Source organism: Hyla sarda, chromosome 3 (genome assembly GCF_029499605.1).
Source record: "Hyla sarda isolate aHylSar1 chromosome 3, aHylSar1.hap1, whole genome shotgun sequence".
Classification (NCBI taxonomy): domain Eukaryota; kingdom Metazoa; phylum Chordata; class Amphibia; order Anura; family Hylidae; genus Hyla; species Hyla sarda.
The window spans coordinates 418726323-418750092 of record NC_079191.1 but is presented as its reverse complement, the minus strand read 5'-3'; the positions used below and the strand labels follow the sequence as shown (position 1 = coordinate 418750092).

General features: G+C 44.1%; 1 protein-coding gene across 3 annotated transcripts in view; it reads left to right on the top strand.

Annotated features, from left to right (window-relative positions):
• Window positions 1-23770, top strand: part of USH2A (usherin) — a 1021568-nt gene that overhangs the window by 515378 nt on the left and 482420 nt on the right. For all 3 annotated transcript variants that reach the window (XM_056568336.1, XM_056568335.1, XM_056568334.1), the window contains 3 exons: window positions 9090-9249; window positions 12921-13086; window positions 15923-16070. In XM_056568336.1, coding sequence (XP_056424311.1) covers window positions 9090-9249; window positions 12921-13086; window positions 15923-16070 — 474 coding nt within the window. The remainder of the gene's footprint in view (window positions 1-9089; window positions 9250-12920; window positions 13087-15922; window positions 16071-23770) is intronic.

Sequence of the window (23770 nt, the reverse complement as noted above, 5' to 3'; positions counted from 1 at the left end):
AGCTAGATAAGTAGATAGGAATAACTAGTGTGGAGAACCTGGGTCGCATGGTGCCTTAGCCCAGCAATTACTGATGATCTCAGCCCTATCCAAGGGTTTTCCACATTTAATCTTCAAGCATCCTCTGCCAGTGGTTGAGGGGGTCACATCTGTATAGTTATAAAGGACAAGTTACACAAATGCCTCCCTGCATTCCAGGACATTTTACTACAAGACTCTGCATACACCCCACAGTTGGGAATTGTGGAGCATCTGTGGAACTAATACCATTAGGAGTATCTTCTGGAAGCCAACTGTTGAGCAGCCTGCATACTTTTGAGGCAGAAAAACTTGGAACTGTGAGCACATTTAACACTTTAGAGAATGAGCATGAGAGCAACTCTAATCCTGTATAACCCCTTTCATATTTCTGGGTTGCTGCAGGACTAGGTAGATATGCTGTATTGGACTACCACAAAGTTTAGTGACAACCCTTGTGGCGGCCATATTTATAATTTCCCAGGTTTCTATGCGCCCAGTATAATTACCTGAACAGAAAAACCTGTCATAAGAAGTTAAAGGGGTACCCTGCCCCTAGACATCTTATCTCTGATCGTGGGGGTCGCCATCTCCCTGCTGCACCCAACATTTGTTTAGTGCAGTGTTTCCCAACCATGGTGCAAACCTACAACTCCCAGCATGTTTGGACAGCCTTTGGCTGTCCAGGAATTTTGGGAGTTGTAGTTTTGCAGCTCCTGGGGGCACCCTAGTAGGGAAACACTGGTTTAGAGCGTCAGGTCAAGTACCGGAGGCTTGTGACGTCACAGTCACGCCCCCTCAATGCAAGTCTATGGGAGGATGTTACAAGTGGGGCATGGCTGGGACGTCACAAACCTCTGCCCCGCATCGCCAGTCATCCGGCGAAGTTAGCTCCATGCACCGGATGTCTGGGATGCCGCAGCCGAGATGGCGGGACACCCTAGTGGCGGGACACCCAGGATGAGACATCTTATCACCTATCCAAAGGATAATAAGATATAATAAGATGTCTAGAGGCGGAGTACCCCTTTAAGGATGTGATTTTAGGGTAAACCCCCTGTCCCATAACATTACATTTACCTCACTGATCTGCCCATCGATCTCTTTTAAGTTTTGTTCACACAAATTAACAAAAACTTTGTTGCTAATAGTTTCTAATCAGAAAAAGGAGGAAATGTAATTCATCCGGACTTGTTTAGTGAAGATTTACAATTACTAGATAACTGATAGAGACATGGGATAGCAGACATGACCCCCGCCCTGCGCCTGCACTCATCTGATAAGCAATATCTGCCTTTTTAGATTTATTAATCCCTTCGTATCACAATAGTTTCATCTTTGAAAAGCAAAAAAAATAAAAAATCATAGTTATCTGGAAGAAATAGATGTCCAATTCACAAATATACACGTGTATTCTCTACTCATACTGTCTGGTTTATAGGGATGGGGAAGAGGGCTGAGGGTACTAGAAGGGGCCAGGTTGCTGGTGTAAAAATGTTGCAAATTATAGTACAAAATTTAACAGAAAAAATTTGTAAAAATTTGTAAAGGGGTTATTCAACATAAAGTAATTTTAGTACGTACCAGGCAGACAGTAATGGATATGCTTAGGAAGGATCTGCGCTTGTCTTGGGGCTAAATGGCTATGCTGTGAGATTACCATAACACTGTAGCTAGCTTTTTGCGAACAGGCTATTTCCTGTTCCAATTTGTTCCCTCAGACTACAAATCCTATAGTTCCTTGTTTGTAAGTGTGGGGTCACTTTTCTCCCTCATCCCACATCAGCAACTCCACCCATTAAAAAAAACATTTGCGCTCCTTTCAGTGCAATAGCCCATTGTTTTCTGACCAGGATGCCTCCAGTTGTTGCAAAAATGCAATTGCATACAAAATAATCTCCCTCCAACCCAGCGGTCGCTCCACCTATTGAAGCAGGACAGGCTCCTTCTGAACACCTGACTAGTGTTGTAAAGTCTCGGGCCGAACTGCAACTTGGGAAAACCTGAGATGACTCTCACGGTGTATGCTGCTAAAAATTAACTTTACAACCCCTGTAGCACAGTCAACCCCAAAAAATTCCTGAAATACCCCTTTAACTACCGTATTTATCGGCGTATAACACGCATTTTTTAGGCTAAAATTTTTAGCCTAAAGTCTGTGTGCGTGTTATACGCCGATACACCCCCAGGAAAGGCAGGGGGAGAGAGGCCGTCGCTGCCCGCTTCTCTCCCCCTGCCTTTCCTGGGGTCTAGAGCGCTGCTGTCGGCCCTTTTCACCCCCTGGTTATCGGTGCCGCTGCCCGTTCTGTCCCCCTGACTATCGGTGCCGGCGCCGATAGCCAGGGAGAGAGAAGCGGCGCCGAAAGCCAGGGGGAGAGAAGGGGCAGCGGCACCCATTGCCGGCGCCGCTGCCCCGTTGCCTCCCCCCATCCCCGGTGGCATAATTACCTGAGTCGGGTCCGCGCTGCTCCAGGCCTCCGTCGTGCGTCCCCGGCGTCGTTGCTATGCGCTGAACGGTGCGGCGCATGACATCAGAGCGCCGCGCCGTGCATAGCAACGACGCGGGGGACGCACGACGGAGGCCTGGAGCAGCGCGGACCCGACTCAGGTAATTATGCCACCAGGGATGGGGGGAGGCAACGGGGCAGCGGCGCCGGCAATGGGTGCCGCTGCCCCTTCTCTCCCCCTGGCTATCGGCGCCGGCACCGATAGTCAGGGGGACAGAACGGGCAGCGGCGCCGATAACCAGGGGGTGAAAAGGGCCGACAGCAGCGCTCTAGACCCCAGGAAAGGCAGGGGGAGAGAAGCGGGCAGCGACGGCCTCTCTCCCCCTGCTTTTCCTGGGGGTATATCGGGGTATACACGCGCACACACGCACCCTCATTTTATCATGGATATTTGGGTAAAAAACTTTTTTTACCCAAATATCCTTGGTAAAATGAGGGTGCGTGTTATAGGCCGGTGCGTGGTATACCCCGATAAATACGGTATTTAAATTTTACACAGATCATGCTACTTTCCCAGAAATGGGTGGAATTTGAGAAGGTAGGGTCTGACGGATTTACCAGATATTGGCATAAATTATAGCAAGCTCATAGCTAATGTAAATCTTTGTGGCACATGGACGGTCAGAGTTGTGTTGTGCAAAAATATATAAAGGGCCATGTGCTTCTTCATTTATTTGCCTAATCTTTTTTCAGCATAGCTTATCTTATGATGGGTGTTTTAAGTAAATGTCAGTCTTCATGAATGTCTGTAACAGTGACAGATTCCCCCCACAATGGTCACAGACTTAAATGGAATCTGTCAGCTCTGTATGATACTCAACGGTGCAAATGGCTGTTTGCAAAGTTCTAAAATTGTGCTTTCCTTCTAAGCTATTGGATAATGCATGTCTGCTCCTCCCCCCCCCCCCCCCCCCCCTTTCCTGCTTGGCTTCCAGTATATCAATAGTTCAGGACAGGGAGGGTGGGGGAGGGAGGAGGCCTGCATACTGCAATTTAGCATTTATGACTTTTGAGCTTAGGAGGAAAACAGGATTTTATAACTTTGTAAACAGCCATCAGCTAAAAAAAAACTAAGGTAAACCACTTATCATCACCAAGGCCTATATGAATGTGAGGCACTGAAATGTGTATCAACACATAAGTATTGAAGGTAATCTCAAAGGAAAAATTATATATCGCACTGATGAGATTACTGAGATTAAAATGTAACATTTATTTTTAGCCTTCTTAAAAAGAGCTCCAAAATATAAAATTATTCGTAATCTTTCAGATATATCAAATATAGGCCGCCATCTTATGTTAACATAACAGTCTATAATTCCAGACTACAGTATATACTTGCATATATCGTTAGACTATCTTCAGGTATTAGAGTCCTACAATCTTGTATATAGGGCAATCATAGTAATCGCTGAAAGCCAGAAAAAAAGGCCTACATGAAAACAGAAGATAATGGGACCTATAGGGCTGTGGTATCTCAATGACCTCTAATATTATTATTTTTTTATATTTTAACATAGAAATGCTATGCAGAAGGATTGCAGACCAATCGCCCAATCTAGTAGATGGGGTTGATGAATAGAATTCCAGAGCTGTGGTGTCAGTGAATACTGACATGCAAGACGATCAATTAGATGAAAAGAGCGAGGAGCAATCTAACATTTTGGCAGTGTTTACCAACCAGTGTGCCTCCAGCTGTTGTGGAAAAAAAAACTCCCAGCATTGGAGGAACACTGATTGGGAAAATCTTATGGGATATACTAAAAGTGGGTGACCCCTATGGGCATTAGTCTGCCATCAGTGGATGTTACCCAGCATTGCTTCCTGGATAATTTATTATTTGACTGTATTTTATGAAAATGTTAGGACATTTAATGAACCGTTACCTAAAAAAATTTAAGCATTTAGTAGAAACTTTTCAAGGTTAGCTCTATGCTTGTTATTTTGGTGTTAGATATTAGAGCAGGGATTTTGTCGGTAATCTGCCTCTGTACGCGCCATTGTTTTAATAAAATAATGATTGTTCATTTTCACCACATGCTCAGCGTATAGCGTACACATAATCCCTCACTCAAGGTAAACAATCGGACTTATCCAACTGAGCGCGTTCATCTATGGGGGTATGTATTCCTGTTTATTTCTAAGAATATAAGTAAAAGACTGAAAGGGGTATTCCAGTGGAAAACATTTTTTTTTTTTTTAAATCAACAGGTGCTAGAAAGTTAAACAGATTTGTAAATTACTTCTATTAAAAAATCTTTACCTTTCCAGTACTTTTTATCATCTGCATGCTACAGAGGAATTTTTTTCTTTTTGAATTTCTTTTCTGTCTGACCGCAGTGCTCTCTGCTGACACCTCTGTCCATGTCAGAAACTGTCCAGAACAGCATAGGTTTGCAATGGGGATTTTCTCCTGCTCTGGACAGTTCATGATAATCCTGTGTCAGCAGAGAGCACTGTGGACAAGACAAAAAAGAAAATTCAAAAATAATTTTCCTCTGTACCATAAAGCTGCTAAAAAGTACTGGAAGGGTAAAGATTTTTTAATGGAAGTAATTTACAAATCTGTTTAACTTTCTGGCACCAGTTGATTTAAAAAAATATATATTTTCCAACGGAGTACCCCTTTAACTACTTGAAGTCATAAGTATTGGGGAGGGTTTGGTAATTTAAGAACATTTTTTTTAAATATATAATATATAATACATTTATATAATATGTTTTTATGTAAAAAATACTAATATACTAAAAATACTAATAAAAAAATAAAAATAATAAAAAATAAACAAAACTTGACATTAAATGTAAAGCAAAAGAATCTTTTTATTTCTTCATTTATTTTCGTTTTTATTTTCTTTAGAAACAGCACCACCACTGTCTATAGGTAGTGTCTAGTATTACAGTTTAGCCCCATTTACTTGAATGATTTTTTTTTTAAATAAAAAAGACACCCGTTCCTAAAAAGTTAAAATCTCCCTTTTTTTTTTTACCTTCTTTTAAATGAGAAAAACAATAAAAGAAAAATATATTTGGTAAAGCCCAAAGTTGCTGATTTCTGGTCATATCACACTGCTAAAAAATAAAAATGGAATAAAAGTGATTAAAAAGGGACATACGCAAAAGTGGTACCAATTATTTTAACAGCGCACCTGGTTGTTAAAATATTTCTCCTTTTTTTTTTTAAGTGGTTTATTAATGCAAAAAATATGTAAATATGGGTATCATTGGAATCTTATTGGCCCACAGATTGAAGATATACGTCAGTTTTACTATAACTAATTATACAAATGATGGGGAGGTTTATCAAAATCAGCTACTTTTTTCAGAGGCATTTTCCAATGTGAAAGAAGCGATCTGATTGGTTGTTATGGGCAATTGGTTAACTTTTACTCTGCAAAGATTTTGGATTTTGATAATTCTTCCCCGTTATTATTCCTTTTTGTTTTGCCGTATAATTTAGAGTAAAATGTGTCATTGCAAAGTACAATTGCTCGTGCAAAAAAGAAGTCCTCAAATGGCTTGTTATGTCTCTTTAAAAACGAGGAGAAAAAAAAAAAAAACGAAAACTCAAAAATGAAAATTGTCTGTGCTCTCAAGACCACAACTCGCTGTGTCCTGAAGGTGTTAAAGGGGTACTATGCTGCCCCAGCATTCGGAACATTTAGTTCCAAACGCTTGGAACAGGTGGCGAGGATCGGGATGTTATGGCTATGCCCCTCGTGACATCACGCCACACCCCCTCAATGCAAGTCTATGGGAGGGGGCGTGGCATGTGCCACGCCCCCTCCCATAAACTTACATTGAGGGGGCGTGGTGTGATGTCATGAGGGGCTTAGCCTTGACGTCACGACCTCCCGCTTCCCGCACCCAGTGGCTGCTGCACAGAAATCGCGTGTCCCAGCTGCAGGACCCCCCTGATCAGACATCTTATCCCCTATCCGCTGCAGCAGCCTCCCATTGTTTTTAATGAGATTCAGCTTCACTGTGCACAAGGCAGAGTTTCCACAGTAGAAAATTCTGCCACAGAAATTACAATTTTGACAAGCTGTAAGAATCCACTCGGACATGCATTGCTGGTGGTGGAGATGGCTGATATCTGAGTGTCCATGATCCCTAGTGGTTCTGTGCCTGCCACCCACAGAATGCCCACCCAGAATATTTTCCGGGTAAATATTCGGCCACGTGAAAGAGCCCGAAGGGCAAGCGGAAATTAAGAAGTGTGAATGGGAGTACAGAATCCCATAGAAGTCTATGGACTTTAATTTGAGGCAGAATTCCGCAAGCAGATATTCTGCCGTGGGAACAGACCCTTAGCCTAGGTTCACACTACGGAATATCTGGACAGAATTTCTACCGGAGATTTATCCGGCGGCACTAAGACCGCACAGACTGCATTGTCGTCCCCATAGACGGCAATGCATTTCTGGGTGAATCTTTTGGGAGATCTGCTCAGAAATGCATTGACATCTATGGGGACGGCAATGCAGTCCACTCGGTCCTAGTGCCGCCAGCTTCTGCCCAGAAATTCCACAGTGTGAACCCAGCCTTAGGGTATGTTTTCACTGAGTAATTTGAGGCAGATTCCACATGGGTTTCCACAGGGATTCCACCTCATTGTTTTCAATGGGATTCTGCTGCACCATGCCCACATCAGAATATCTGTGGCAGAAACATCTACCGCAGAAATTCTGATACTGGCCTCCGCAGAAAGAATTGGCATGCCAATTCTTTTTGCATAATTTGCTTTAAAATGCATTGCCGTCTATGGGTAAGGTGCATTTCTGAGTGGTCCTAGCGTCTGTGGACATTCCACTGTGTGACCATAGCCTCAAAATCAACCTAAAATCTGTCGGTAATCCAAATTTGCTTTGAGGACAACAAGGAACTGAAGAGGATTTTTGGTGAGGAGTTGAAGAGGTAATTACAGGGATTTGGTAAGCATTTTTTATGAGGATTTTTTCTTGTTAATTCTTCAGGAACTTGTACTCTGTGTGAACATAACTTTATAGAAAAGCTTCATGAAGGTGAAACTAGAAGCTGCAACAAAATTCCCAGTATTCACGTGTACTACTGATCTGTGCCTGAGGATTTCTATGTTATGTTCCAGATTTCTCATACATACTAAAAATCTAACTAAACGCCAGAAACACATAACTAAGAATGAGAACGGGTAGGACTTCTGACCATCTATGACTATAAAACCTCCATAAACAGTATCCCTGACTTGGTTATAATTATCTTTTTTAATGCCATTCTCCATTTGTTACTATGGTCCATTGACATCACACAATGTCCCCCCCCCTGCTGGGACCCCCATGACCAGCTGTAATTTGTTAGGAATTTTGACAGCAAGTGCTCAATTTCCCAATAGTGCCACCACAGGAGAAAGTGTGAATTACACTGTATCAATTCATACCAATGTGATGTCTATAGGACAAGATAGGACCTCCAGAGAAAGTGACACTTGTTACGATTCGGCAGGCTGGATGTGGATCCTCTGTGTCAGCGAGGGATTGGCGTGGACAGTGTTGGTGGACCGGTTCTAGGGTTGCTACTGATTTTCACCAGAGCCCGCCGCAAAGCGGGATGGTCTTGCTGCGGCGGTAGCAACCAGGTCGTATCCACCGGCAACGGCTCAACCTCTCTGACTGCTGAGAAGGCGTGGGACAGAAGGACTAGACAGAGGCAAGGTCAGACGTAGCAGAAGGTCGGGGCAGGCGGCAAGGTTTGTAGTCAATGGAGATAGCAAGAGGTCAGGAACACTGGTAAGGCAAACACTGTAAACGCTTTCACAAGGCACAAGGGCAACAAGATCCGGCAATGCTGGGAAGGGGAAGTGAGGTTATATGAGCAAGGAGCAGGTGGAAGCTAATTAGACTGATTGGGCCAGGCACCAATCATTGGTGCACTGGCCCTTTAAATCTTAGAGAGCTGGCGCGCGCGCCCTAAGGAGTGGAGCCGTGTGCGCCAGGACGTGACAGCCGGGTACCGGGACAGGTGAGTGACTTGGGATGCGATTCGCGAGTGGGCGCCTCCCGCTATGCGAATCGCATCCCCGCCGGCAGTGTCAGTGCAGCGCTCCCGGTCAGCGGGTTTGACCGGGGCACTGGAGAAAGAGGAACGCCGCGAGCGCTACGGGGAGGAGCAGGGACCCGGAGCGCTCGGCGTAACAACACTCTTTATAGGAATAAGGATCCCTCCTCTGTTAACTCAGAATATCCTAACAGGGTGTATGGAAATGGATTTTCTAAACCAGCCACCCTTTTAATGTTCTTATATGTAGTGTCCCTTTAAGTTCTGTCTTCCTGATGCACCAGTATCTGGACATCTAATCATCATTAAAAAATACAAACATCTCTTATCTGCAGTACTGTACATGGCCCTTCTAGGCAGAGATGATAACAATTGTGAAAATGGTAGAAAGCTTCAGATAATCCCAAAGGCCTCAGATGAGAAGCGATGAAATACTTTGAAAGGTGAAGAGGTGATCCCGGATAATTTAGAAACTTTGTTATTCTTTACTTATTACGACGTGACATCTTTTATTTTATTTGTCACTTTCAGGATTGGCAGCTTTCACTGCGCATTGGTTTTTGTTGTCTGCATGTACGGTGTCCGGATGTACGAACAGTTCTCGAGTCACCATGACTACTGCACAGCTTCCTCCAAAATATGTCGCTCCACCAGTGCTTAGGGTGCTGGATTCTACAAGGATCCACGTCAGGTATGTATTCATTGCTTTGACTAACAGTAGCCATACACATATGATAATTGTCAACCAACAGCTATTTCTCCCGATCCTCCCATACATATAGAAGCTATGTTCCGCCAAGTGTTCATGTGTTTATAATGGAGAAAGTGCCAGTAAATTGCTTCTTCCTCAGCTTATCTCCCCGAAAACAAAAGGATCTGGCCCTTGAAATTTGATAGGTCTGATCCTTCTTGGCACTGAAGTCTTCTGTCTTAATTCCACATTAAGTGAGCCCCAAACCTCAAACCTGGTGGATACCTAAGGTATCTATGTAGTCATAGAAGGCTGGCACCCCAAGGTCTTTAAGATGAGTTTGGTTTGTAGAACTGCCCCCAAAAAGACTATATAGGAAAGGTTTGTTATAGGAGTCATTAGAAACCAGGGCATAGATGGTGGATTGGTGTCTACCTAGTCACAGAAGGTGGGTATTCCGAGGTCTTGATGATGAATTTGGTTCATGGAACTGCCCCCCAAAAAAGCATATAGGAAGCATTTGGTTATAGGAGTCTTTAGAGATCAGGGCCTAGACAGTGGATTAGTGTCTACCTAGTCATAGAAGGTGGGCATCCCGAGATCTTGATGATGGGTTGGCTTGTGGAACTGCCCCACCCAAAAAAAAATAATATATATATACATATATATATATATATATATATATATATAGGAAGGGTTTGGTTATAGGAGTCATAGGAGACCTGGGGTATGAGTCAGACTATTCTCCTATTGTATTGACTGTAATTCCCCTGTACCTAGTCTAATAGTTGCTTGTTGGAACCATTTTGGGGAGTTGTAAAGTAGGCATTCTCTCTAGGATTTCAGGTGTTAGTGTGTGGTCTCTGTGGAGCAACTGTGGTCAGCTCAGCACGTATAGTTTAATATCATTACATTTTAATTCAGAAAGTTCTAGTAAGATTCTAGTTAGAATGTTAAACCTTGTGTGTTGGAAGGAATTGTTTCCCCTGATGTGGGGCAATTGGTATCTGCCTCTTAAGAATAGATGCCAATTGGCTACTCAGCATAGTAGAGTTATAGGTTTATGGGCTCTTGTTATAAAGTATGTAACTACAGCTGGAGGTACACTTGCACTAGCACTTGCCTCCTTTTGTTGTACAGTACAACTCCTAGCATGCAAAACCAAAGGGCATGCTGGGAGTTGTAGTAATGCAACAGCAGGAGGCACAACTACAACTCCCAGCATGCCCTTTGGCTGTCTTTGCATGCTGGGAGTTGTAGTTATGCAACAGCTGGAGGTACACTTTCTAAGAAAAAAAATTGCCTCCAGCTGTTGCATAACTACAACTCCCAGCTTTGAAACAACTGGAGACACAGTGTGTGTAAAACACTGCCCTATGGTAAAAAAAAAAAAGTAAAAAAAAATGTAAATAACAAAAAAAAGGCAATAATTGTGAAACTACGAGGTCAATGGCATAAACCTTTAAAAAAATGTAATTAAAAAGAAAATTAAACCTTTAATTAAAATGTCAGAAGGGGGTTGGGGGTGTCAATTAAAATTGCACAGGTGGATCGGGGAGGGGATAGGAATTAAAATGATACAAGGCACAGGGGGGGGGGTCAATTAAAATAACACAGGGGGATCAATTAAAATGGCACAGGGGGATCAGGGGGTTCAATTTAAGTCCACCTGGGCAATTTTTAATTGATTTAAACCCCACCACAAGACCATCCTCGACTCCCTCGACCTCACCATTAATATACATATGAATTCGGGTAGAAAAACAGACATGGTGCACATCTACAATCTTGTATAATGATCTGATTGCTTCTCAGCATAATATCAAAAACTAACAGGTTGTTAGTATACATTTTTGATCAAAAAGTACAAGCCCACTCGCCACGTCAAGGCCACCTATTTAGAGTGGGTCCCTAACGTCCCTAGCATAAAATGGCGCAGCACCGAGCGGCGACCACCACCGCCGCGACACCAATGCCCACAGGGGGGGGGGGGAACGACCCACCGGCAGAGCGGCCCCAATGCCACTCAAACCAGTCTATGGGCCGCACCCCCCCCCCCCCCCCGCAGACACGGCGCCACGGCAGTGACGGACACCGCACAGCACCACACCAGTGTGAACAAGGTGTAATGGCTTGCTTACCATGCTCTCCCAGTCATACTGGGAGGCTGCTAGGAAAGAAATGACCCATGTGTAGCTAACTACTACTTATATAGGGTTGGGCTGAGGGGGTGGGGAAGAGTGCAGACAACATGTTCAAACAAAAAAAAGAGTGGATAGAAATCACAGTGTGAATTCGGGTAGAAAAACAGACATGGTGCACATCTACAATCTTGTATAATGATCTGATTGCTTCTCAGCATAATATCAAAAACTAACAGGTTGTTAGTATACATTTTTGATCAAAAAGTACAAGCCCACTCGCCACGTCAAGGCCACCTATTTAGAGTGGGTCCCTAACGTCCCTAGCATAAAATGGCGCAGCTGTGGGCATTGGCGTCGCGGCGGTGGTGGTCGCCGCCCGGTGCTGCGCCATTTTATGCTAGGGACGTTAGGGACCCACTCTGGATAGGTGGCCTTGACGTGGCGAGTGGGCTTGTACTTTTTGATCAAAAATGTATACTAACAACCTGTTAGTTTTTGATATTGTGCTGAGAAGCAATCAGATCATTATACAAGATTGTAGATGTGCACCATGTCTGCTTTTCTACCCGAATTCACATTAATATACATATACAGACATTTCCCCACTCCCTCCCTTCATTTCCCCGCTTCCTCCCTTCATTTCCCCACTCCCTCCCTTCATTTCCCTGCCCCCTCCCTTCCTTTCCCCACTCCCTCCCTTCCTTTCCCCGCTCCCTCCCTTCCTTTCCCCGCTCCCTTCATTTCCCCGCTCCCTCCCTTCATTTCCCCACTCCCTCCCTTCATTTCCCCACTCCCTCCCTTCATTTCCCCACTCCCTCCCTTCATTTCCCCGCTTCCTCCCTTCATTTCCCCGCTTCCTCCCTTCATTTCCCCGCTAGCACCACAGAAAGGGGCCTGTACCTCCTCAGGGCAGCCTGTAAGGAGCTTCTCACAACAATCTGTTGGTGCCAGCAGGATTTCTGGGGAAGGTGGCTCCTTCAGCGGTGGCTCCTCCTGCGGCAGTGACAAGTTAAGTCCTCCTGCGCCGAGGAGCCGCGCAGGAGGACGTAACTCAGGCCGCAGGCCACAGCTCATTTTATGTGGCAGCGATATGCGCAGGGGAATCTCGGCCGTTGGCTACGGCAACAAAAGCACAGTGAGCGAGCGAGCGGCGGGGGCGACACCTGTGCGGGGTGCACAGCAAGGTCTTGGCAAAAAATAAAAATAAAATTTTAAAAAATCTTCATTTTTGCACCCCCCCCCCCATTACTGTGTACTCTGTGCACCCTAAAGTGGCCACATGGACTCCTTCTTATAGCGCCAGGCCTGTCTATGTGCACATGCCGTATTCCTATTCGTAGCACATATAGGCAGAAAAATGTCACGCTATAGATCATTGTTCTTGTAATGCCAAGAGATCTGTTCTGATCACAGGTTCCGCCTAATCACAAATCCAGCATTCATTCTACCTTTTCCTATTACTATTGTTGGAAGTATGATATCAGACGATACTAATGAGGATCTTACGGTGCGTTTTTTATTTTTTAGATGGAAAGAGCCGGAGATAATGAATGGTATACTTGAGTGTTACATGCTTTATATATCTGAGAACATGGGAAGTCTCTGGACCACCATCTATAACAGTACCGAGCTGTTCCTAGATCACACTATCCAGGGGTTAACACCAGGAACCAAATACTTCATAAAACTGAGTGTAAGTATTGTAGTTAAGACATAATGAAGTGAATAAATGAATTCAGGCCCCAGGTGTATGTGAACCTTACAATGGGTCCAGATCTTTACACCCCAAGGCGATCCCAAAGAGTGGGGGAGCTGCAAAAGTTTTTTTTAAGACATTTCTTAATAGAACGAGCGCTAGGCCTACAGCTATTACCCTTTACACATGCACTTTCACTTAAGCTGAGCATGCTTGTCTCTAGTGTACCTCTATATGCCTCTAGTTTCATAAAGCTTCTCATGGTACCATGACTTTTTTTTGGATGTGTATGAGGAAAAATGGTCAGATAACTGTTAGCTATAGAAAGGAAATAGACACCGTTACGGGGACCCAAGATTTATCATGGCAATCTCTGGCCCAATAGGCAATGAATGAGGAGACCTCACCTCGTTACTCCATTTGAATGGCAGACTTGGGTTCCCTCCTTGAGATCATGGGTGGGGGGGAGGTGGATACAATAATAAGACCCTCCTTGATCTGAGACTTATTTCGTCTTCTGTGGATAGGGGATGAATTATTTAAATGGCATACCCCCTTAAAGGGGTATTCTGGTCAAAAACAATTTTTTTTAATATCAACTGGCTCCACAAAGTTAAACAGATTTGTAAATTACGTCTATTAAAATTTTTTAATCCTACCAGTACTTATCAGCTGCTGAAGTTGAGTTGTTATTTCTGTCTGACAACAGTCTTCTCTGCTGACACCTCTGTCTATGTCAGGAACTCTCCAGAGCAGGAGAGGTTTGCTATGGAGATTTGCTCCTACTGTGAACAGTTCCTGAGACAGACAGAGGTGTCAGCAGAGCACTGTTGTCAGACTGAAAAGAACAACTCAACTTCAGCAGCTGATAAATACTGGTAGGATTAAGATTTTTTTTATAGAAGTAATTTACAAATCTGTTTTTCGATATGAAAAAAATATATGTTTTTCCCTGGAATACCCCTTTAGGTCCCTCCTTGACAGCTTATGTCTATGTAAGGAGAATTGACCAAGCTGAAATCTAACTGTTGTTTGTTGGGGAAGAGTCTGGAGACCACTATGTGTTAGATACTTAGCCAGTCCCACTGAACCCCAATGGCTTTGGCCAATATTGATCCAATGTGTTTGGCCACCTTTATCTCACCAAATAACATAAATAGGGCCATGCCGGAACCTGTATCACAAAGTTCTTGATTTTCCTTGTGTTATTTCTCCTTTAATTTCCACTCTTTTTCTTGATTATTTTCCTCACTGTTTTACATATTAGGCTTTTATGATCAGTTTAACAAATGCGCCCAAGTTTACCTATTTTGTCCAGACTTTTTACTTAACTTACAATTCTATATATGGATATTTGTTTTGATGAATACCATATGAAATATTCCGCCCTTGATTATGAATAAATTTACATTGATGTGGATAGCATGCATACATTTACCCTGCTCCGTATGCACTTGGATTTTCTAAATATATTCTCCATTATTACTTGTATAAAAAAAAAAAAAAAATGTTGCCTGCAATTAAAAATTAGGCGAAAAAATTATTCAATACAAGGCACAAGATGATCTGCATATCCTTTGTACCTAATCTGGAGATTGCAGAGGTAACATTTAATATGAATCAATCTAACATTTTACCTTATGTCTGTGTCTAAAAATATATTGGATAGCTCCTGGTGTACATTCATTAATTTAAATGCGGTGGGGTCATTTAAAGATCACAGGAATGTCTCCATTCGGCAAGGCAACTTCCAAAGGGGGGATGTATAGAAATGAACGAGATAGGTTGTTAGGGTGACAGATATTTCAAAGAGATGTAAAATTAAATGCAATATAAAAATTACGTAGAAAGAAAAATAACAATTTATAAAAAGTAAAAAAAAAGAAAAAAAAAGTAAGTTATAACATAGACAACTCTTTTCGATATAATATATACAATACAATATTGATAAGTTCTATAGTAAATCGGCAATTAATAAGAAGGGAAATATTATTATTTTCTAGATACAATGTTGTCATTAGAAAATAAGAGTTTTCTGTCAAACATATATTTTAAAGGGGTTGTGCACTGCCCTGCAGTTCGGAGCTCCGCTCACAGCGTCCGGAAGTTCATTACTCCGAACGCTGTGTGCGGGCTTCCGTGTTCGCAGCCGCCAGGCGTGATGTCACGCCCGGCCCCTTCCTGACGTCTCGCCCGCCCCCTCGTGACGTCACACCCGCCCCCTCTATCAAAGTCAATGGGAAGGAGGCGTGACAGCGGTTGCGCCCCCTTCCCATAGACTTTCGTTGAGGGGGGGGGGGCAAGACGTCACGAGGGGGCGTGGCCATGACATCACGAGTGGGCGTGGCCATGCCATCATGAGCCTCCGCCACCACATCGCCAGTCATCCGGCACGGAACGAAGCTCGCTCCGTGCACCAGATGTCTGGCATGCCGCAGCCCAGATCGCAGGGGTCCCCAGCGGCGGAACCCCCGTGATCAGACATCTTATCCCCTATCCTTTGGATAGGGGATAAGATGTCTAGGGGCGGAGTACCCCTTTAAAATTCAACATGCCTGACCCTTCTGTCCCCTAACATTATCTGTGGGGGACAGAAGTCAGGTTTGGCTGACTTTTGACTATGTACGATATACGTGCGCACCTTACCATAGTTGGCTAGTCCTGCTGATTTTGGTGATTTTGACTAACTTTGTGCTTGCGTTTTTTGGCACCTTTAGAGTGCAGTGACTCTTAGCTATTACACCTTGGAGGTTGTTCTATGGAAATAATGTTACTGTTATTTTTTACATCTTTACAGTAACAATAGGAATAATAATTAGACCTTCATTTCCAGGCTTGTTCCGGAGGAGGATGTACAGAGAGTGGCATCAGTGAGGCTTCCACCATGGAGGGTCTACCAGAAGGCATCGGGCCACTCAATATCCAGTCACATTCTCCTGGATCTTTTCATATTTCTTGGTCAAAACCCCAATCCCCAAATGGTAAGATGTTCAGGATATACAGAACACATTATACCACTGAATGTTTATGTTATGTTTATGTTACAGTCATTTGAATTTCCCCTTTTTTTCTCACCACGTTTTCAGAGCTCACATGTGTTGATTTGAAAATATGCGAGCTTTTGGTTTTGCATCCCTCTTTATTTCGCACCACTTTATTCTAAAAAATTCAGTCAGGAAAATACAAATAATAGGTAATAAGATTGTGATTCAGGAATAGTTCACAGAAGAAGATTCATCTGAAATCCCCCCCCCCCCCCCCAAAAGGCTGTGTTCACACATTGCATTTTATTTGCAGTACTGTTGTGGTACCATCATGTTTTTACTACAACATTCAGAAGTCCAGGTAAAAAACTGCACAAATTTACCCCAAGTATGCAAATTGCGGTAAACATTTTTGCACCAATTTCCATAATTCCACAGAGAAATGGGATGTCATGTTCCCTCTTATAAACATGTATCGAGGGGCGTGGCATGATGACACGAGGGGGGCATGGCATTACATCACAACCACTGCCGCTGTGAGGTGTTTTTTTGCGCCCCCCTAGATCCATGCATCCGCTCCTCCCCCAGCTCTCCGAACATTTCCGAAGCTAGAGCTGGGGCAAGGGGAGGGAGGAGGTACACGCCCCCTCCCTCATCTCCCCTCCCTGAGCTCGGCTGGACGCAGATCTCCACGGCACGCCCCCTCCCTTAGGACATAGATGCCCACAGCAGGTCCCCTCCCTCATCTCCCCGAGCTGAGGACGTAGAGCAGTGCTCCCAATGAGCTCTATGTGTAAAGGGGGACATACTGCACGGGCTAAAGGGGGACATACTGTACGGGCTCTTTAGTCCATGGAGTATGTCCTCCTTTAGCCTGTACAGTTTGTCCCCCTTTAGCCCGTACAGTATGTCCCCCTTTAGCCCATGCAGTATGTCCCCCTTTAGCCTGTACAGTATGTCCTCCTTTAGCCCGTACAGTATGTCCCCCTTTAGCCCGTACAGTATGTCCCCCTTTACACATAGAGCTCATTGGGAGCACTGCTCTACGTCCTCAGGGAGGGGAGATGAGGGAGGGGACCTGCTGTGGGCATCTATGTCCTCAGGGAGGGGGCGTGCCGTAGAGATCTGCGTCCAGCCGAGCTCAAGGAGGGGAGATGAGGGAGGGGGCGTGTACCTCCTCCCTCCCCTTGCCCCAGCTCTAGCTTCGGAAATGTTCCGAGAGCTGGGGGAGGAGCGGACGCATGGATCTACGGGGGCGCAAAAAACCACCTCACACCACCATAACCCAGCATTCCCCCTCCCATAAACATGCATGAAGGGGGCGTGGCGTGATGACATGAGGGGGGTGGCATTGCGTCACGACCACTGCCGTCGTATTGTGCTGCGTGAAGATCACGGGGATCCCAGTGGCAGGTCATTTGCGATCAGACATCTTATCACCTATCCTTTGGATAGAGGGGGCTCATTGATGCACTATTGTAGAGACAGGTCAGCTAAGTATGTAAATGTCTAGACTTGTGCAGGCAGGTAGGCTTAACTCTATTGTAGGCATCAATTAATCAATCATGGTTGCTCCTCCATTAATATTTGTTGGCCCCTTTGCAGGGAATAGGGAATCAGGTGAATACAGCAAATAGTAACCAGAACCAGATTCGGAAGGATCCGGCATCAATCGGGCACATGTGGATTCCGGAAACTCTGCTAAATGTCCATATGCAGGAAAATACCACCATGTGACACATGTGACCAGTACAAAGGGTATTTACTGTAAATGTCAAACATAAAACATGGTCCACACTGCATGGACACTCCTCAGGCATGAGTGATAATACAAACATAGTCAACTTATATATCCATTACTTGCAACCACTTCTTAGGTCATGACCCTGTGTCACATGACAGGAATAAAAACAAAATATCAAAGTATATAGAGCTCTTAAATAAGAAAGTCCTAATACATGGCCTAAAACATTTTAGTAAATAACAATAATCCCTAAACAAGAAGTGTAACCCCCATCGCAAGCAACACCCTGAAACAGCTGTCGGTAGGTGGGTTGTTACGCCGAGCGCTCCGGGTCCCTGCTCCTCCCCGGAGTGCTCGCGGCGTCTCTCTCTCTGGAGCGCTGCACTGACATTGCCGGCGGGGATGCGATTCGCATAGCGGGACGCGCCCGCTCGCGAATCGCATCCCAAGTCACTCACCTGTCCCGGCCCCCAGCTGTCATGTCCTGGCACACGCGGCTCCGCTCCTTAGGGCGCGCGCGCGCCAGCTCTCTAAGATTTAAAGGGCCAGTGCACCAATGATTGGTGCCTGGCCCAATCAGCCTAATTAGCTTCCACCTGCTCCATGGCTATATTACCTCACTTCCCCTGCACTACCCTGCCGGATCTTGTTGCCTTGTGCCAGTGAAAGCGTTTAGTGTTGTCCAAAGCCTGTGTTCCAGATCTTCTGCTATCCATATTGACTACGAACCTTGCCGCCTGCCCCGACCTTCTGCTTCGTCTGACCTTGCCTCTGCCTAGTCCTTCTGTCCCACGCCTTCTCAGCAGTCAGCGAGGTTGAGCCGTTGCCGGTGGATACGACCTGGTTGCTACCGCCGCAGCAAGACCATCCCGCTTTGCGGCGGGCTCTGGTGAACACCAGTAGCCTCTTAGAACCGGTCCACCGACACGGTCCACGCCAATCCCTCGCTGACACAGAGGATCCACATCCAGCCAGCCGAATCGTGACATGGGTACTTTCTCCTTCGGGAGAGATCTCTTGCTTGGCACCAATTTCTAATCAGTTTGTAAAACTCAGTAGATGGTGTGAACAACTGATGTGAAGGAAACACTACCTGAAAAGATAGTGGGGGAGATTTATCAAAACCTGTGCAGAGGAAGAGTGGTGTAGTTGCCCATAGCAACCAATCAGATTGCTTCTTTCATTTTCCACAGGCCTCTTTAGAGGCCTGTGGAAAATGAAAGAAGCAATCTGATTGGTTGCTATGGGCAACTACACCACTCTTCCTCTGCACAGGTTTTGATAAATCTCCCCAAGTGTGATTGAGCTACTTTATATATCCTTTCTTCCCAGAGTTCCCACTGGGGTGGCAATGGCCTATGAATCTCCACATGCCATTATGGTGCTCTCCTCAAGGAGAAATCTTACCACTTTGACCCAATAATAAAAAAGAAATGGGTCCAAATGCTTATGCATGAGGGACACAACTTAAAAAGGTTCCTTCAGGGTTAAGATGTACAAATGACTGGACAGTAACAAAATGAGTTGCAGATATGACACTTAATAATTTATGTGCAGTAAAATTTTTCTCTACTTCAGATAGATGAACACTCTGCACCCATATCATGCCCCGATCCAAAAAGTAAGAGGAATATAGTAGCATATTGTGGGCCAGTCATAGTTTCCAAGACATAGGAAGAACAAAGAGGTAACAATTAAAAGGGGTACTCTGGTGCTCCGGCATTCTGAACATTTTGTTCAGAGTGCTCGGAGCCGGAGGCTGTCATCGTGATGTCATGGCCACGCACCCTCGTGATGTCATGTCACACCCCTCTCTATTCATGTCTATGGGACGGGGCGTGTCAGCTGAAAAGCCCCCTCCCATAGACATGAATGGAGGTAGCGTGGCGTGATGTCACCAGGGGGTGTAGCCGTGAAATCACGACCACTGCCTCAGGAACCCAGCGTTTGTTTAGAATGCCAGGTGCTGCGGGAGATGGCAGGGGGGCCCCAGCAGCGGTATCCCCATGATCAGACATCTTATCCCCTGACCTTTGTATAGGGGATAGGATGTCTAGCAGTGGAGTACCCCTTTGGGGCTCCACCTGCGGGTATATTTTGACAATTTAAGGGGGCACTTATTACTGGGAATTTTTTGTTTTAGGTTTCATCATAAGCACTTTGCTATCAGAACTGATAAAACCATATCAAAAATAAGATTTGTTAAATGAAATGAAATGCCGTGAATTTAGCAGTAAATCATTTCCTATGTAGCAATAAGCACCGAGCAGAAGAATGCCCATGTTCTTTGAAGACGGCATCTCTAAGGAACGAAGTGTGACAAAATCCATTTGCAAGAAGCTTAACATTTATCTTAAATAATGCAGCAGTGACAAGAGTCACAACAGCCTCAGATTGTAAACATCTGATCAGAAAAATGCATTGTACATTACATTACTTTTCTACAGCTAATTGTACGTGTAGACAGGGGAGAAGCTATAGGGTTGTGGACCCTGGTACAAAAGTTCATCTACCCCCCCCCCCCCCCCCCCCGATCTTCAAGGCTATGGGCCACACCTAAATGTTCAGCTGCATCACTGGCAGTGTATCCTCTAAGGCTATGTTCACATGGCGGAATGTCTGTGTGGTGTCCCAGCACCAAAGGCTGTCCTGTGGACTGCAGATCTCCTCACTCATGCCTGCTGCTCTTGTGTTGGGTCCACTGTGAAAATGTTTACTGTGTTCATTATGTTCAAGCACTTTATTATATGCACTATATTTGTTACATTCATTATGTTATTTATGTACTGTGCCTTTAAATAAGAAATGCAGTGCTAATCATGTGATCCTGTCTGCCCAATGGGAACCCCCAAATTATCTGGTAAATAGTGTAGGGGAGGAGGAGTTGCCCCAGTTGGAGTTTACTTCCAGAGTAGTGCTGAGTACAGTGTGGAAAGGAGGTGGAAGACATGTGTGGAGAATCCTGAGGGAAAGTATCTTCTCAAGTCAGCCTTGCCATTCTGCAAGTGTTCCCCTGTACAGCGGTGAGTCAAGCCCTGGTGGTGATAGTACTTGGACCTTGTCAGAACCCTAGTCAGCGTGGGATATCTTCCATTCTAAAATCGAAAGTCTATATCAATTAAGAGGGTTAAAAGCACCATAAGTCCCAGAAAAGCAACAGGGCTCCCAAGGGTTACCCTGCATCCCTTCTACTCTGCTCCATAATGTGTGTTATACCATCTGCACCTGCCTCAATAAAGACAGTTATCCGTAGCCTGGCATTGGTGTTTCCTAGCCCCCCGTGTCTGGCCCAGGAGAAGCTGTCTCCACCTTGGACTGTGTATGGGCTAACCGTGCACTGGCGTTACAAATTGATAAGAATTCCTTATCCATGCACTCTCGTGCCGGAATATTTTGCATGGACATTCCGCTGCAGCAAATGCCATTGATTTCAATGAAATTCTACTACACTGTTCACAGGGTGGAATTTCTGCAGCAGATGTTTCTGCCATGGAAATTCTGATTCCTGCGTCCACTGAAAGATTAGCTTAGTCTATTCTTTCAGCGGATTCTGCTCAGAAATGCATTGCCGTCTATGGGATGGTGCATTTCCAAGCAGGCCTAGCACCTGACGGATTGTTCAAATGAGTGGAGTGTCTGCCTGGAAAACGCACACATACCGCACATTTTTGTCCATGTGAACATGGCCTAAGACTTTGTAACTTGTGATCCAAATAGCAGGGCCACAAAATATACTGAACTACGTAGAATCCGGGCAAATAGTATTAAACAGCATCCAGGTCTAGTGTGTTGTCTGTATCCACGGTGGTCTATGGCAGAGAGGGGCTTAATCATTTTATCCCTGGTGGTCTGTGGAAGTAAAACTTCTATGGAAGTTAACTTTTATGTACCTAGTGGTCTGTGGCAATAAAGGTGATAAGGTTGGCATCCCTGCTGATCCAGTGAAGTGAAAGGATTAAGGTTTTATTTTATTGAATTGTTTATTGTAAAGACACTTTTTTTTAATACATTTTCTTTAAACAAAAAGAACATTTTTCCATTAAGGTTTTCAGCACTTTTTGTTTGGCCAGATTTATTAAAGGAGTAGTCCAGTGGTGATTCAGTGGTGAGCAACTTATCCCCTATCCTAAGGATAGGGGATAAGTTGCAGATCGCGGGGGGTCCGACCCCTGGGGCCCCCGCGATCTCCTGTATGGAGCCCCGACAGCCCGCCTCGTGCGGAGGTCGACACGCCCCCTCAATACAACTCTATGGCAGAGCCGAAGCGCTGCCTTCGGCAATCTCCGGCTCTGCCATAGAGATGTATTGAGGGGGCGTGTCAGCCGCCGCCTCGTGCGGGGGTCGACACCCGCTATCTCGGCGGAGAGCCGGGGCCCCGTACAGAGAGATCGCAGGGGGCCCCAGCGGTCGGACCCCCGTGATCTCAAACTTATCCCCTATCCTTAGGATAGGGGATAAGTTTTTCACCACTGGACTACCCCTTTAAAGGCTATAGAAACATACGAAATGCAGTATGAACAATGTTTCTTTTTGTATCCTTTTGGTTGCTTTTTATTTTTTATTATTATTATTATTATTATTATTATTATTTTGCACTCTTGGGACCATTGCTTTTTCAAAACACATTGAAGTTAACAAGATGATTTTAAAAACATCCACTCCATTCTTGCATAGATCTCATATGCCTATTTGTTTTAGTTTTTTTTACATCTGTATTTCATCAACACTGCAAAAAATTGTTAATCTTTATAAAAACACACACACAAAAAAAAGGTTAAAATCAGCCAAAAATGAAATAATGAGAACATTAGATTGCCCATCTGCATTATTATTTGGTAATATGACTGTGTGAATGAGCCCTTTACTGACATATTTTATAATTATAATAATAATCATGATTAATTATTGTTATTATTTTAGCCCAAAATCTGTAAAAAAATAAATAAAAAAAATAACTGCTGCAAAAAAATCCATTATATTGTGGACAAAAATATATGTAAGATATGTTGGTAAATTTTACAATGAGTGAACTTCGCCTTAAGCTAGAAGCATACAGTTTTTGATTCATTTTTTTTTTGTTTTGTTTTTTTTAAGCCAAAGCTACTAGTGTATACAAGCCACTAGAAAGCTGGTCATATACAATACTTCTCACCTTTTTTGCATTTTCCACAAATGTGCATGGCCTAAAAAGCTGCACCAAAAACTGTATTCCAAGCAAAATTAAGAAGAAAAAATCTAATGTATATCAATGTCAAACAATACTTTACAATTAAATTGTCAACGATCATAAAGCTTTTTTTTGTTTGTTTGTTTTTCTTTTTTTTTTTCAAATCTGAAAATCTGAATTTTAATGACACTTTTTTGTATTTTACTTCTTTATTATAATTATTTTTCAAACTTAAAGGGGTACTCTGGTGGAAAACAATTTTTGTAAATCAACTGGTGCCAGAAAGTTAAAGGGGTATTCCAGGGAAAACCTTTTTTTTTTTTTTGTATATCAACTGGCTCCAGAAAGTTAAACAGATTTGTAAATTACTTCTATTAAAAAATCTTAATCCTTTCAGTACTTATGAGCTTCTGAAGTTAAGGTTGTTCTTTTCTGTCTAAGTCCTCTCTGATGATACCTGTTTCGGGAAACGCCCAGTTTAGAAGCAAATCCCCATAGCAAACCTCTTCTAAACTGAGCGTTTCCCTAGACAGGTGTCATCAGAGAGCACTTAGACAGAAAAGAACAACCTTAACTTCAGAAGCTCATAAGTACTGAAAGGATTAAGATTTTTTTAATAGAAGTAATTTACAAATCTGTTTAACTTTCTGGAGCCAGTTGATATATATTGTTACGCCGAGCGCTCCGGGTCCCCGCTCCTCCCCGGAGCGCTCGCTACACTCCTCTCACTGCAGCGCTCCGGTCGGTTCCACGGACCCGGGGCGCTGCGATACCGCCTCTGGCCGG